The 16,845-nt window shown below is 40.4% G+C and overlaps 1 protein-coding gene across 1 annotated transcript in view; it reads right to left on the reverse strand.

The window, feature by feature from the left end:
* The window catches only part of CGNL1 (cingulin like 1), a 70,603-nt gene that overhangs the window by 50,174 nt on the left and 3,584 nt on the right, over nucleotides 1-16,845 (reverse strand). The window contains exons 3-7 of the mRNA XM_077828320.1: nucleotides 16,105-16,198; nucleotides 13,702-13,803; nucleotides 12,565-12,713; nucleotides 11,049-11,184; nucleotides 8,663-8,875 (exon numbers count right to left, since the gene is read on the reverse strand). Coding sequence (XP_077684446.1) covers nucleotides 8,663-8,875; nucleotides 11,049-11,184; nucleotides 12,565-12,713; nucleotides 13,702-13,803; nucleotides 16,105-16,198 — 694 coding nt within the window. The remainder of the gene's footprint in view (nucleotides 1-8,662; nucleotides 8,876-11,048; nucleotides 11,185-12,564; nucleotides 12,714-13,701; nucleotides 13,804-16,104; nucleotides 16,199-16,845) is intronic.

The following is a 16,845-nucleotide window of genomic DNA, read 5'->3' on the forward strand; positions in this document are numbered from 1 at the left end:
CCAACCAGGTAGCCTGGCTCATAGAAGAGAATGTAGACATGAGGCACCCAAATGACAACTCCCATGAGACATGAGAGTGACATTTTCAATTTGACATTTTTGGTATTCAGCCAAAATTTTTCACTTTTCATTTTTTCACTTAAAAGTTAAAATTTTCCACGGACATTTTATTCTGTGAAATTCCCTGAACCCAGCCAGATCTACAGAGTACATTGAGCATGAGATACTGCATTAGTGTTCCACAGATCTGGGGACAAATACATTTTTTGCAGCTTTTACTACAATTATTCCAAATGTGTTGAATCTGCAAAGCGGTTTTGTAAACCCCACTCATATAAATATTAAAAAATTATGCTTGTGAATTGCATCCCCATTTGAATGTGAAACTAATAAGTGTATCACTGTGTGAAGTGAGAGCCATGTATTATCTGCAACCTTGTCTTCCTAGCCACCTTACTCATCATCACCCATGTGGACACTCTTACAGACCTGCAGCAGGAGGATATTTCCAAGCACAATAATATTGTTGAAAATGATGCTCAAATTCCACGGGGGAAACAATAGCCTCTGCTTTCATGATGTTGTCATTCTGCCATGTGGAAAGAGGATTAAAGCAAGCAGCTTCTTTCCCCAGCTACACTAGCAGCTCACAAACTCAGTAGCAATGCTGTTACATAAGCTCAGCTGCACACGCACACACTCTCTCTCTCTCTCTCTCTCACACACACACACTATTCTAAATCCTTAGAGCTAAATTCAGATCCAGTGCAACCGTCCACTAACACCAGGACTGAATCTAGCTTTCTAACTCTATAGTACTAATAGCACATAATAAGATGACTGCAGAAGCTCTAATGAGGTACACTCAATCTAATCATTAATAAGCATGTTGTTATTAAAAGAACATGGTAATTGTATTAACATATGCGTCTCAAAAAGGAAAAAAAATATAAACGGATCTATTTTAAATATGAAACACTGTGTATGTTGTTTGGAATGATTTTATATAACCTCCAAAACAAAGCAGTAGTTTAGTGTAAGTGGATTCAAGCCATCATACACAGAACAAATGATCAGACTTGAAAAGGAAAGGCCAAGTGTGAAAAATCAGTTCAGGACAACAAGAAAAGGTCACACCCAAAGAAAATAATCTGTTTGCAGAGACCAAAAACATTGGAATCTTTACAAAGTTCCCATGCATTTTAATTCTGGAGAAATATCAGGTCAAATTGCAAACCTTCCACAGATGGTTTAGAGGATTAGCCAATCAGCTTTGTGGGCAATTACAGATTTTAAATGGCTGGCTCGACACTAGACATAAAGAGGAATGAAAATATCCCTGCCATAATAAAGTGAAGATCAGATGTGAGCCTAGTTCATTGTTTATAATATGAATTTTGAATGTGATGCTTTAAAGACACAAATATTTATTGCAAATTACTGTCCATGGTAATTAGAATGGAACTGCAATAGTATGTATCTCAACTAAAAACAGCCCAGTTCTAAAATTCCTTTGACTACATCATGTACACAATTGTGACAAAGTTTCCCTACTGAAAAACAACAACTACACCTAAGGCTACATTTAAGCGCCTCAGCTCCATAATAAGTAGAACTCACTAATGACAGCATTGCCCTTTAAAAGTCCTATTCTCCTGTGGGAAAATTCCTGCCTACAAGGTTCATTCAAATGAACACAAAATCCGCATTTAAAAAAAATAAATTAAAGACTAACTTCCTGCAGAAAATGAGGAACATTTAAAGGGCAGGAACATACACTGTGGTAAGTTTCTGCTGTGCTCCCTCTGGACACACAGCACATGTTCAGGGACAGATAAATATTCCCTCTCCCACTTCTACCCTGAAAACATATAGTATAAAATACTGTGACCTTTTCTACACATAAATTTGCACCAGTATATGTAAATGGTACCACTCTCAGCCCTGCCCACTGGGGTGGGCACCAGGCTCACTGGCAGCTGTGCTCTGAAAAATCAGGTCCTACATGTCTCAAATTGGGCACCCAAAATTAGTGCATACTCTTGACCTTACTCTCTGTGCCTCAGTTCCCCATGTACCACCCCCTCACCTCCCAGGGGTGTTGTGAAGATAAATTAATTCATATTTGAAAAACATTCAGATATTGTACTGATAAGCACCATAAAAAAGCCCATGAGGAAATGAATAATTCTGTCTTCAGAGCATGGTTTGAACTGCGTGCAGTAAAGAAAGCCTGGGACCACATGATGAACAATGAGAAGAAAACAAAAATATGGAACAGCTGTTCACTGAGTACCATCCATGCACTGAATAAGGCAGGGGTCAAGTAGAATAAAAATGTATGTGACAATGTAATTAAAGACTATCCTAATGCATACACACAACATTTTGACCTTCCCAGAACTGATATGTTTCATTTAAGTTTGCTGAAATGACTCAAAACACTTATTTCCACATTAAGCTGCATTTTCCCATTGTGGCACACTGCCTTATGAAAGTTGTAGTTCGAGAGTCAGATGCCCTTATTCTCTCCTATGGGCCTGGCTCCCTGACTGGGCCATATCTCCCATAATGCATCACACAACACAGTCAGATTTAATTAGCACATTACCTAATAGGAGAGGTAGTCCTCCAAGGTGTCGGGCCAATAGAAGAGAACGGAGGCCAGAACTACAACTCCCATAGACAATGTGATAGGAAAATGAAGTTTAACGTTTTGTTGTATTGGGTGGGTTCAAAATATTCCAATCTGGGGTGAGTCCACCTGAAATGAAACTTCATTGCAATTTTCTTGATGGAAAAAAGAAAAATTTCCCATAGGAAATTTTGGATTTTGCTGAAACTGCATTTTCCGACAGAAAATCGTTCTGCAAAGTTAACTCCTCTCAAGTTAGCCTACCTTCAGTGAGAGTTGCCACACGGTGAACGAACACGTGAACTGCAAAGTGATTGGATTAGCAGCAAAGAGTGAAAGTGTTAGCAACTGACAAGTTGTGCTAACATGAGATGTAACCTATACTCCTTGAAGGACCAGCTAACTTGAGTTAAAAGCACAGCCACACTCAAGTTAAAGGTATGAGTGTGGATGGGACTCAAGTTAGGGGCAACACTCATGTTATAACACTGCATATTTACAGTGAAAACAAGTCCCCCTAAAGTAGGATTAATTATTGAGGCAATGTCATCTAGTCATTAAAGCTCATGACTGGGAATAATGTGACTATTTCTATTACCAATTCTCTTGCTTTTTCACTTTGCAGCTTTGTGCAAATCATTTTAACTTGCATGTAACTTTATAAAGTGCTGTTAGATCTTGGGATGAAAAGCGCCAACAAGTGCAAAATTTTATTGGATAAGTGACATATGCGGTAAAGGGGAACAGAAATATTAAGAGTACCAAACTGAAGAGTAGTAGTAATAGCAGGCAGTTATAACCACATGACAAATCTATAACAGTTCTAACTGTCATTGTTTTTATTTACAATGCACCTCTTTTCAAAAAGAAACTTGGCTGTTTTAACATATTACTGTGCTTTTGGAGGTTACTGGTTCTTAGTCACTCATTAACTAGAGCTTTAAAGGTATGTTTATCTCTGACCCCAGAGTGGTATGTGCTGCAACTACCCTGAATACTCACTACATTACAGGAGGTAAGCACATATATATAAATACAAGATCATACAGTATTTTCCCCTCCATTACCAACTATAATCTCTTTATCAATTGTTTTCTAGTAAGTGACTACCTCAAAATAGGAAAACTGAAGAACAAATGTTTTAAATAAAATCAAACCACCTGTCAGGCAGTTGAATATTTTTTCTAGCCGGGAACACTTTCACTGTTTTGTGTTATATACCCAATATCATTTTCAAAACTACTTGGATTTTCATCTGGGAAAAGATTACAGCCCAACATTCAGGTGCCTGTGTTTGTAACACCTTTGTTACACAGAACATACTAAACAAACAATTTTATTTTGTAATGTAAACAGGACTTAATAATGAGCATTTAACATTGTTACAATAGCAAGAATTAACCTCTCAAGAAATAAATAGTTATTTCAGTATCATATTATCTTCTTAGCTATGTATCATGACATTCTCAAATTGGCTTATGCCAACAGTTTTGTCAAGGTCATAAGTAGTTGCAAAGAATATAGTAAAATATTAACTAATGTTCTAAGCTTGTACTGTAGCTGGTTGAGTAAGTTTCCTCTCCATCCCCATCTTACCAAACTTAACTAGGATGAGCCATAACCATTAGTTGAGAGCCACATTAAAATAAGTAAGCACACACTGCTACCCTACTGATAAAGATTTAAGGGCCTCACTGATTGCACTGTCAGACAGACATATGAAGACACAAGCATTGGACTTACTTTCAGATAATATGCCTGCAACAAAACATACAGTAGGCTAAGAGAGCCTCAAAAATAATAAATTACACTCTGTATTTTCACAGGGTGTTTACAGAAAGACTGATCCTATAATCTGTACCTTGTAGAATTTGTCTAATGACTTGCCAAGATCATTAAGTAGATTTCTAGATGTGCAAAAACTTTGTTTCATGGTGATGCACTTTGGAGATTATGAAATTCTATTACAGAGTCATATGTTTTATGCTTTAAAGACTCAGAAAATAAATTAGTGCAGAATTTTTAGAAAAACATTCTCCAAAGGCAAAGTTAACGTGGATGCATCAATTATAATTGATACTAATTTGAAAGGTTTATTTTTAGGTTGTTTAAATTTCATGCTAAACAATTGGAAGACCCAAAGGTGCAGAGCCATTACTTTTATTTTGTCTTAGTTCAATAAAAATGTATTATCTAGAGCTATGTATTATTTCTTTTCCTTTCTTTGGCTACTTAAGTAACATAATTCCAGCCTGAATCAAATGGCATTCGGTACTTTGTAAAATGTGACTTGCAGGGGTTGAAGATTGCACCTCTGGAGTTGCTTTTTAAAGAAAGCATTACATTATTCAACTTAAATAGAGACAGTGATCTCACAAGGTAGGCAGGAACTGGCCTGCTCAGTACTTAGACTAGAGACACTTCTAAGGGACAGTAGTTTTTCAAGGATATGTCTACACTACAAAATTAGGTTGATATTATAGAAGTCGACTTTTAGAAACCGATTTTATACAGTCAATTGTGTACATCCACACGAAGCGCAATAAGTCGGTGGAGTGCGTCCTCACTACCGTGGCTAGCATCGACTTACGGAGCGGTGCACTGTGGGTAGCTATCCCACAGTTCCCGCAGTCTCCGCCACCCATTGGAATTCTGGGTTAAGCTCCCAATGCCTGATGGGGCAAAAACATTGTTGCGGCATGACTGGGGCTCTGTTTAAAAAAAGTTTTAAAAGTCTTTCTGTATAAGACTGTAAACTCTTTGGAACAGGGATTATTGTCTTCTTCCATGCCGTCTACTGCACTGAGCACACTGGTGGTTCTTAACAATTAAAAATAAGAAGGAAGGGGAACCCACTGGAGATGCTGTCTATGAAAAAGTGTCATTAAAACTTACGTGACCTGCCAACGTATGGTCATTAAAGTTTCCATGGGACTTTTCATAAGAGTAGCAATGTTGTCTTGTGCTGACCAAGTTCCAACTCAGATAATTACAAGCTGCCTCCCTAACCTCCGAACTGATATTGTTATCTATTGACAAAATTCTCCACCTTCTTCCCTAAACGGCCAAGTAGTGTTGTTGTGCACTGCATTCCACAGCAGAGAGGACTGAATTTCAGTGGCTGGCAAAGGGAGTCTTATTCCTTACTTCTATATCCTTGACTGTCATTAGAGAGGTGCCATTAAATCAGTATGTGTAAAATGCTATTTACCCTTGGATGGAGAAGTACTATAGAAGTGCAGAAGTATTATTAAATGGAAAACCAGTGTCTGCTCATTATGTTATTGAGAGTCTGGAAGCATTTCATTAATAAGTGAAACTATGTTCTCTGTGGCAAGTGTAACTGTCAATCAGGGACACCAAAATGAAAACTAAAGCAATGATGGGTCACAAAAGTCAGGGAGGAAGGTTGTTACAAGAAAGAAAATGAAGATCTTAATATAAAAACCATGAAAGGAAACCTTAAATCAGTACTTAAACATCATCACTCCATGGTTTACCAATTATCTGTGCCAAAACCAACCATCAAATCAATAAGCACATGTACAGAGCTGCACATGTGACAGACATCTGCCTCTGAACTCCCATCAGCTTACCCTGGCTATGTTTCTAACCTGGAATGAAAGACATACAAGTGGTGTGCTGGTCATGCATACTGTAAGAGCTCAGTACTGTACCTGCCAATCCACTTGATATCTCCAAGAGTGGACACCTTTCTATTGATCTAGGATTGCTGTAAAAGATCCCCTCCTGTTTGCAGGGAAAACAGTTCCTTTTAGGGCTGGGACAAATTATAAACAACATTATTTGGTACAGGGAATGTGAGGCCAGGGATGCAACATGAAAACGAACCACCCTGTATGCACACTGACGCATATGTAGCCCAATGTACAAGATACCAGTATTCTTTCCTCCTATGTGTAAACTATTCCTACAGTATTTACACATCTGCTTGATTCATTGCATACAATAGAATGACTCTTTTCAGCAACCTTTAATGTAAACTTCCTGTATCCTGTCCTACAATGTAAATCTTTCCATGCTCTAATAATGCAATCAACACTTAAACAGATCAACACAACTTCTCTTATATAAACTATGCTTTTCGTAGTATATGGTTGTGTATCCACTACATATTTTTGAGACTAATAAATTGTGTCATATATAAGATAATAGTAGTCAAGATATGGAAATGACCCATTACAGCAGAGTCTATCCCCCTCGAAAGGCAAGTTATAGTCTCCTGATAGATGATCTGTCAAATATACTACAACTGGACTTAGTCACATGTTCTTCGCGGTGTCTGGTTTTTGCTTGCTAATCATTTGAGGAATAAAAATGCTTGTAACCATTATGATAAACTGTTTTATTTAAAGAACAGAAAATCACTGAAAGTAAAAAGACAGAGCAGGAGGTGCCCTTAGAGCAATGAAAATGAATTAAGTTTCACTTTTGTACATCAGATTAAACTCACTATCAGAGTCTATGCCAGGCAAGTAAAGAATGGCTATTTATAAACTAACTCTTAGCCACAGCAACCCAGTTATAGAGCTGTTTCCCAGACTGCTTTATTGTTGTACCAAACAGACTACTCATTCATTTCCTGTCATTTGCAATTACAGCACCATAACTGAAATACAGTAAATTACTATGGAGTACCTTTGAAAGATGGTTCATTGGGGTTCAGCTGTCACAACAATTATTGTATAATAAAAAAATGATTTTAAGTGTTCCAGTTCTCTCTCTCTCTCTTTTAAAAAAAGACTAATTTACTTGAAGCAGCTCACTGTGAAGCAAATATCTCAGTATAAGCATGCAGATAAAGGAAAATGACAAATTTGGGCAGCTAGACAAACTCAACAAGAGGTACTGCGCACTACAAATAAACTGATGTGTGTAAACATCTAAAAATCTCAGTTTTTAAACCATTCAAATAAATTGTATTTGTATCAGAAATAACAAATATACAGTGTCTTTCACAGCATTTTCTATAAATGTCTCTTCCCCTCACACTAGATATAAAACAGAGCCTTCTTTCAAAAGCCTATTTTCATTTTTCAGTATATTTTGGGCCAGTAATATCAAGATACTCACAAGTCACCTAGTACCAACAGGTATGCGGATCAGGTGTGAAGTTCAGAGCTAACATGAGCATCTTTGATTGGGCCTGCAAAACTATTTTGCAATCCCACCACTCCCTAAACATAACTGATTCCTGTCGACTATGATCAGGCTACTATGCACAGGACTGGGCGTACCATTTTGGGAAAGGTCAATGATATGTTTCATTTTGGAACTCCCATATTTAACAGACACATTTGACATAAAATGAAAGAAGGGGATATCTGAGACACCACCAGCCTCCTGCTGTAAGAACAAAATTCTAATTTTATGAAAACACTTAGAAAAAGCGTACAAAGACTCCCAGTTGCTTTGTCTTCTGAGAAGCTTCTGGAAGGATCCTCTGGAGAACAGCACCAGATTCACACTTCTCAGAAAGGCTACTGGTTAGGGTGACCAGATGTCCCATTTTTAAACAGACAGTCCTGTTTTTTGGAACTTTTTCTTATATAGGTGCCTATTACCCCTCACTCCCTGTCCCATTTTTTCACAGTTGCTATCTGGTCACCCTACTCCTGGTCCTATCCAGAAAGGCCAACGTATTGTCATCTTTGGTGAGCAAGATGCACTTGACAATCTAAAGGCAACCCTCAGTGTTTCAGTCATGCCATTGGGTCTACCACACCTTTCTGTCATACACTCTCTTTCACAGTCTACAGAGAAGAAAAATTAAACAAGTGGTAAATAATTATTTGACTTTTGGGTCAAAATTTCATCTATTGTAAATCAGCATAGCTCCACAGAAATTAGTGAAGTTACACTGATATAAACCAGCTGAGGATCTAGCTCAAAACTTTAACTATTTATTGTGCTGAGGTCACAGCAGGATTTTAAAGCATATAATCCAAAAAGCCTGGCATAGGTTAATTTTTTCTCACAAAGATGTATTGTCACCATTAAGCTCACCTTTGTTGCTTCTTCTAGAGCCTCTCTTAGGTTCTGAAGTTCTTTGTCATGTTGTTCTTTAAGTTTATCTATCTCCAGGTCATGGTTAGATACTTCTTCTTTTAAAGCTCCTTTTAAAGCAGTCAGTTCCCGCTCCCTTTTTCTCAATATTTCTTCTTGTTGTTCTTTTGTCATGAATATTTCTTGCAGATTCTGCTTCATTTGCATCAGCTCCTAAAAAAGGTTTAGAAAATGCTCAAATTAAAACACCTCTTTTTTAGCTGGTTCTAGCAAATAGATATTGGGAAACCCATAATCAGTTTCTATACAACTATGATATTTCAGTTACAGAATATGATATAAAATATCTTCTGCTTGGTTCAGCTGTGTCATCTCAACTGGCTCTGCTGCTTCTCTCGCAGGCCTTACTACTGTTCACGCAGAGCATAATAAATCTCCTAGATTTTTGTTGATGGCTGGGTACTGCTCTCCACATCTCTTTTCTACTCCTCCTCCATGTTTTTGTTCTTACATATTTTTGTTACTGTCACCGCCGAAATAACATTTTCATTTATTGCTCTACATGCACATTTAAGCAACGATGTGACAATGTGCTTCTTACTTATAGAATCATAGAATATCAGGGTTGGAAGGGACCCCAGAAGATCATCTAGTCCAACCCCCTGCTCGAAGCAGGACCAATTCCCAGTTAAATCATCCCAGCCAGGGCTTTGTCAAGCCTGACCTTAAAAACCTCTAAGGAAGGAGATTCTACCACCTCCCTAGGTAACGCATTCCAGTGTTTCACCACCCTCATAGTGAAAAAGTTTTTCCTAATATCCAATCTAAACCTCCCCCACTGCAACTTGAGACCATTACTCTCGTTCTGTCATCTGCTACCATTGAGAACAGTCTAGAGCCATCCTCTTTGGAACCCCCTTTCAGGTAGTTGAAAGCAGCTATCAAATCCCCCCTCATTCTTCTCTTCCGCAGACTAAACAATCCCAGCTCCCTCAGCCTCTCCTCGTAAGTCATGTGTTCTAGACCCCTAATCATTTTTGTTGCCCTTCGCTGGACTCTCCAATTTATCCACATCCTTCTTGTAGTGTGGGGCCCAAAACTGGACACAGTACTCCAGATGAGGCCTCACCAATGTCGAATAGAGGGGAACGATCACGTACCTCGATCTGCTCGCTATGCCCCTACTTATACATCCCAAAATGCCATTGGCCTTCTTGGCAACAAGGGCACACTGCTGACTCATATCCAGCTTCTCATCCACTGTCACCCCTAGGTCCTTTTCCGCAGAACTACTTGCTTTGCTGTGGTCAGCTTTTCTTTACAGTCTGGTATTAAAAGAAATGTGCTCTCCTAGATGGAGCTTAACTCTATTCCTGGATCAGCCCGAGCCTCGCTGTAACTTTGGATGAGTCACACTCACCACCTTTTCATTCTATTCTCCATTCCATCCTCACTACTCCATTCTGTAAAACTGGGATAAGGCTTACCTGCATTGTAGGGGTGATATGAGGCTTAATTCATATTTGTTAAATGCTTCAAGATCCTTCAATGAAGGTGCCACACTCATTCACTACAAGGCTGAGGTGGGAGCCCAGACTGTAGGTTTCTCCGTTTTCTTTTCCATCAATGTAAAACTAGCTTATAAACTGCATGCTAAAATCCTCAGAAAATTGATGAAGGACATAATTGGCCTGAAAGACTACTCTGTTATATCTGCAAAAAGAAAAGGAGTACTTGTGGCACCTTAGAGACTAACAAATTTATTTGAGCTTAAGTTTTCGTGAGCTACAGCTCACTTCATTGGATGCATTATATCCGATGAAGTGAGCTGTAGCTCTCGAAAGCTTATGCTCAAATAAACTGGTTAGTCTCTAAGGTGCCACAAGTACTCCTTTTCTTTTTGTGAATACAGACTAACACAGCTGCTACTGTGAAATCTGTTATATCTGTCACACCACAGATTGCATGTGTGTTTTTCAAATCAGTTAAACAAAGAATATCTTTAGCTTCCAGGAGTTTTACTCAAGCCATTCTCTGCTCATCAGAGTCTTTTCCATTGAGAACTCTGGCAGATTTGCTGGGAGGATTTTTAAAACTGCAACAAAATACTTTACATGACAGTTACTATGTTTTCTTAGTCTGCTGTGTCTCAATAGCGTACTTTCATGTCCTAGAAAGAGAGAAGTGACCACAAGTTGAAAGATAAACACCAAAGCAGTTCATATCTCATCCCAGAGGCCTCAATATAAAGGGGAAGCCAGTATCTACTAGCTGACAATCTTTAACATTCGATACTTGTTTCCACAACTCCCATTCAATGGGACATGGATACAACTGTTCAGGATATCCTTATGAACATTATTCTTGTGCTTCTTTTATTACTAACCTCTATCAGAACTTCTTTCTCCCCATCCACAGCATGCTTTGCATTATCCAATTCATCATGCATTTCAGAGAGCTGGTCTTCAAGGTCCCGGATTTCAGTCTGGTGTTGTTCCCGCTCCATCTTCACTTGAAAAAGTCTCATCAAGGGGGAAAAGAAAAGTTTAGGTTTATAGTGGTGTTAAATTGTTTTTCAAGTAGCATAAAACTCTGAGGACCTGCTCCCACTCTCCCAGCCTGGGATGGGATCGAATGAGGCAATAATAGTGGAAGCTGTGCAGGGCATATTGGTCATCCCCCACCCCACAAAGGAGAATGAGACCTTGTCTTCATTCTAATGGTAAAAATGGGATATTCTCTTATGCAGCAAATATGCACATGTGGAATACTGAACTTTATTTTAGACTTAAATGTTTTTCATTGATAACATTGTTGACTGTAGCGCTCATGCATTTCTGTGTTTTAAAAAACCTACCTGTACTGGATGACCATGCAGCATAAGTATAACCTACCTTAAGACAAATATTAAAATTTTTTAAAAAAAATCTTAGTTTTGCCTCAGATACTCCCAGATGGTCAGTTTTGAGGTAGTAGTTTAAACACTTCAGGTAATAATAAAAGTAGCAGTACTTGCTATTGTATTGGGTTAGTGCAGAGGTGGGCAAACTATGGCCCCTGGGACCGTCCTGCCTGGCCCCTGAGCTCCTGACCCAGTAGGCTGTCTCCCCTCCCCCGCAGCCACGCCGCTGTGCAGCACAATGTTCTGGCCAGTGGGGCTGCAGAGCCCAGCCTGACCCGGAATTCTGTGCTGCGCAGAGCGGCTGCCTGTCCTGGTGCAGCCGTGCCGCCAGCCACTAGTGCTCCAGACAGCGCGGTGGGGGGGGGGAGGGGGGTTTGGACAGAGGGCAGGGGAGTTTGGGGGGGTGGTCAGGGCCATGAATAGGGGTTGGGGCGGTCAGAGGGTGGGGAACGGGGGTTGAATGGGGGCAGGAGTCCCGGGGGGGCAGTCAGGAAGGAGAAGAGGGGATGGATGGGACGGGGGGGCAGTTAGGGGCGAGGGGTCCGGGGACAGTCAGGGAGAAGGGGTGGTTGGATGGGGCAGCAGGGGGCAGTTAGGGGCGGCAGTCAGGAAGGGGGGGGGGGGTGGATGGGGCAGTTGGGGCGGGGGGTATGGGGGCGGTCAGGGGACCGAGAGCAGGGTGTGTGTGGATGGGGCAGGAGTCCCGGGGGGGGGGGGGCGGGGGGAGGAGACTGTCAGGGGGCGAGAAGCAGTGGGATCGGATAGGGGGCAGGGGCCGGGCCATGCCTGGCTGTTTGGGGAGGCACAGCTTCCCCTAACTGGCCCTCCATACAATTTCAGAAACCCGATGCGGCCCTCAGGCCAAAAAGTTTGCCCACCCCTGAGTTAGTGTCTTCTAAGCATCAACTTTGGGAGGAGAGGGGGGAGTGATAGATAAATTTAATCTGCAGTTTTAATAGATGAACAAACTCCACAAAGAGGTTTTCTAGAAGAAACTCACTCCTCTAAGTTTTGCCTGAGTTCCTTCTCACTTTCTCCTAGACGCTTTTTTACGGCATCTTTTTCTTGTACACTTTTGTCAAGTTGCTGTTGTAGATCTTTCAGAGTTGCTCTTATAGTGTCTCTCTCTTCTCTGGCATTTTGTTGATTCTAAATTGTACACAATGAAAGAATGAAGCTGAGGTAACATGCTAACAACAAAATTAAAGGCCCTGTTTTTAAAAGTATGAAAAGATTCACTCTCAATACTTCATTCTTTTTCAGTTACAATATTAAACTACTTAGACTATGAAATCTCATAACAAGACCTGTATTGGAGAAGATAAGCATGGCTTCTGGACTCTTATTAGAAATATGAAAAGGAAAGGTGTCTCCGTATTAGCCAATCAGTCTCCACTACACTGATCGCTATCACAGACTTAAAGCACACTATAATCTGTTACAACTAAATTGCCTCCGTAGCCTCTTCAGTGCTTTTTAGCACTTAATCATTTCGAGTTCCAGATTGAAAACGAACGCTGTACCTGTTTTATCAGCATAGTTACAAAGATTTTTTTTTGAGCTTTACTTTTGCAGCTATTTGAGAAAGTTTCACTTATGTAATTCTCCGTCATGGCATCCCAAGGGCTATGTAAAGCAAACAATGGGGAGAGATTATTTTTAGAAAAGCACACTCTTTAAAAAAAGAAAAATCTTCCATATAAGCAAAAATGTAACTATATGATTCAAAATGATCACACTTGTCTGATATATTAAGTACTTATGCAAATTCCACCCACTAATATGAGAACATTAGCATGATTTACTGTATATTTACTGATATATACATAATGATTTTTTTTTAAATGTAGGAATTATGAGAAATGCACAGAATCTTCTAGGTCTTGAGCTCATAACCCCAGCAATATTCTCTTCACATAAAAGTTCCAAAATTCAAAGCCCCATATTACATAAGCACACAAAGTTTACAAAGCATTCACAATCATTAGTTTAGGGACAGAATGTTTACTGGGAAGTTTAGCATAAATCTTACATAAAAGAAAATGTTCGCTTTATCAGGTGGATTGTCACTTGTTTAGAACATCACATTTGCAACAGTACTTCTATTCTTTATAATGTAAGTAACAAAATATAATACCCTAATTTCTAGATCCAGCTTTTTCTGTAGCTCTGCAACCTTGTTCTCTAGTTCTGTTTTTTGTTCCAGCAATGCTTTGACTTCAATTGAAGAATTAGAAACCTGCAATTAAAAAAGATGTTTAATCCTAAAAGTCCAAGATATTATGTTCCAATTTCCTTTTAAAAAACTTAAATCAACAGACATAACTAATAAAAAAACATAGTGATAATTTGTTTTTTACAGTTAGGCAGAATTATGAAAGTTACCATGGGACAGTTTTAATATGGTTTGAGATAACCTAATTTTTTCAAATACACTAGGATGTAATTCTTGTTCAACTTCTTGCTGCTTGCTCAAGGCATATTTCCAGTAGCACAGAAAACATCTCAAAAGAATCATGTGTGTGTTGTATAGCTCTACAAAAATAAAACCCAACAAACAGCAATTGAATAAACCACTAACACTTCAGGCCAAATTCCACTCCAAGATTACTTTGTGCACCTTTGACAGACATCAGTGGGAGTTGAGTATATGGTTCTGATGGCAGAATTTGGACAGATACTTTTTATAATTATTCACTTGTGTTTCATATTTTCAATCTGATCCCCCATAATCTCAAATAAAATAAATTGATAAGGTACTTCAAATTCAGTCTTCTGATCAATAACATGGTACCAAATAGGCTTTTTTCAGGTTTCTTTTAGAATTAAAAAAACACAACTGATATCTTGGCAGGTAATAGTAACATTTATTTTTTGAATATGCAGACTGTCAAATTATGTTACTGCACTATTGCTTTTAAACAACATCCTAGACAAATTCTTTATTTAAAACACACACAGCAGAAACAGCAATTCATCCCATTGTAATGAGAGGATATTCAGCATTCTTTTCAACAGCAATAAACAACCACCTTTCCTTTAGTACAATTGCTTTTCAATGCACATGAGACATCAGCAGGAATTACTTGTAGGAGTTCACACAAGTCTCCTCTCTCTCTTCCACCATATAGCCACAACCACTGGAAAATACCTTCAGTATATCACCAACACCCACCCACAGTGGTACTGACAACATAACCTTCGGACAGTAGTGAGGTATTCTAATGTTACTGGGGTTGCCAACCCTCCCGGTTTCACCAGAATCACACCCTATATCCCAGAAGCTACTGAAGCCAAACCAGGAGATATTAGGCACTGAAAGTTCAGAGGCGTCGCAGAGCTAAGGCAGTCTCCCTGCCTGCTCTGGCTCCGCACAGCTCCTGAAAGCGGCTGGCATGTCCCTGCAGCCCCTGGGGAGGGGGCAGGCAGCTCCACGCGCTGCCCCCACCCCCAGTACCGACTCCGCAGCTCCCAGTGACCGGGAACTGCAGCCAGTGGGAGCTGTGGGGGCAGCACTTGCGGGCGCCGGCAGCAGGTGGCGAGTGTCACCTGTCTCCCTCACCTCCCCAGGGGCCGCAGAGACATGCCAGCCTCTTCTGGGAGTGGCATGCGGCCAGGGCAGGCAGGGAGCCTGCCTTAACCCTGCTGCACCAATGCCGAGGAGCTCCCCGAGGTAAGCGCCTCCTGGCCGGAGCCTGCACCCCTCATCCCCTCCTGCACCCCAACCCCTTGCCCCAGCCCTGAGCCTCCTCCTACACCCAAACTCCCTCCCAGAGCCTGCATCCCACACCCCTGCCCTAACCCTGAGCATCCCCATAACCAAACTCCCTCCCAGAGCTTGCACCCCTCACCCCCTCTCGCACCCCAATTCCTTGCCCACGCTCAGCCCGGAGCTCCCTCCAACACTCAGAACCCCTCAGCCCCACGCCCCAGCCTAGATCCCACACCCCCTCCTCCACCCCAACCCCCTGCCCCAGCCTGGTGAAAGTGAGTGAGGGTCGGGAGAGCGAGCGATGGGAGGCGGGGGAGATGGAATGAGTGGGGCGTGCCCTCAGAGAAGGGGCGGGGTAGGGCCTCAGGGAAGCGGCAGCTCAAGGGTGTTTGGGTTTGTGTGATTAGACAGCTGGCAACCCTAGTTACTCTTTAATTTGGGTCTCTGACACACAACTGCAAAATTCACTTAGAGATATCCTACATGGCAGATTCCTCTACTCTTACATTTAAAAATGTATGTAAACTTTCACAGAGACCCCAGTATAGCAAATAACTTAAGCACATGCTTAACCTTAAGCACGAGTAGTCCCACTGAAGTCAATGAAGCTATTCACATGCTTAAATTGCTTTGCTGGATCAGGGCCATAGTATACAAATCCAGCTTGTTACTTTTTTTGCATCTTTTCAAATTCCTACTGTGTGTATTACGCACACCCTAGTCTCCTTTTACAAACCATATAAAAGGTTTTAGACAATGATCTGCAGTTCTGTATTTTACTATTTTATAGCTATGAAACACACAAACAAAAGTGATTTGATTATTTACTTGTGCACTTCCAGCAGCTCTTGACTTTAAAGTCTGGATCTTCTCAAAAACCAAGTTGACCTTCCTCTTTGTGGCATCATCGTTATCAGTGCTTCTGAAACACGGACACAATGTAAGTAAACAATGTAATGATTTAGGACACCAACTATTTAGCTCTGGCTGGAATAAACCTCAAGCATCCAAATTATATAAACAACAACATGAAAATCAATTAGGAGCAAACTACTATTCCACAAAGACTTGAAATAAATTATTTAAAAAATTGTATTGCCAATATTTTCTGGAAAATTACTTGGCTCTTTGATTACAATTCTGAGCTGAAGGCCAGTATAGCAATGATCAGGGTTCTGCACATAAGTTATTGAACAAGCTGCCTGAAACTTTAACACAATAAAAGTTTAGGTCCCTCATAGTCCTGCCTGCTATGTCCCAATTGTCACAACACCCTCATTCTGGGATATCACAGCTACCAGAAACTCTGCTAAATCAATAGCCTAAAAGGCTTGAGGAGTGGGGTGCTTAGAAATTTTAAGTATATTGTGTGGGTTTGAAGTTCTCTGCTTTCTCCGTCCCGCCCACCTTTTTTTTAATTGGTTGCTTTCAGAATATACAACAACAAAAAATGTGACAATCTTTCACCTGGAGAAGGCACTTGATGCAAAGGACGAGGGGAACTTACCTCAGACTTTTAGGTGTACAGTCCACTTTTTATACACCAATTGAGGAATCGTTTCTGTACTG

This window comes from Eretmochelys imbricata, chromosome 10 (assembly GCF_965152235.1).
Source record: "Eretmochelys imbricata isolate rEreImb1 chromosome 10, rEreImb1.hap1, whole genome shotgun sequence".
In the NCBI taxonomy this organism is placed as follows: Eukaryota; Metazoa; Chordata; order Testudines; family Cheloniidae; genus Eretmochelys; species Eretmochelys imbricata.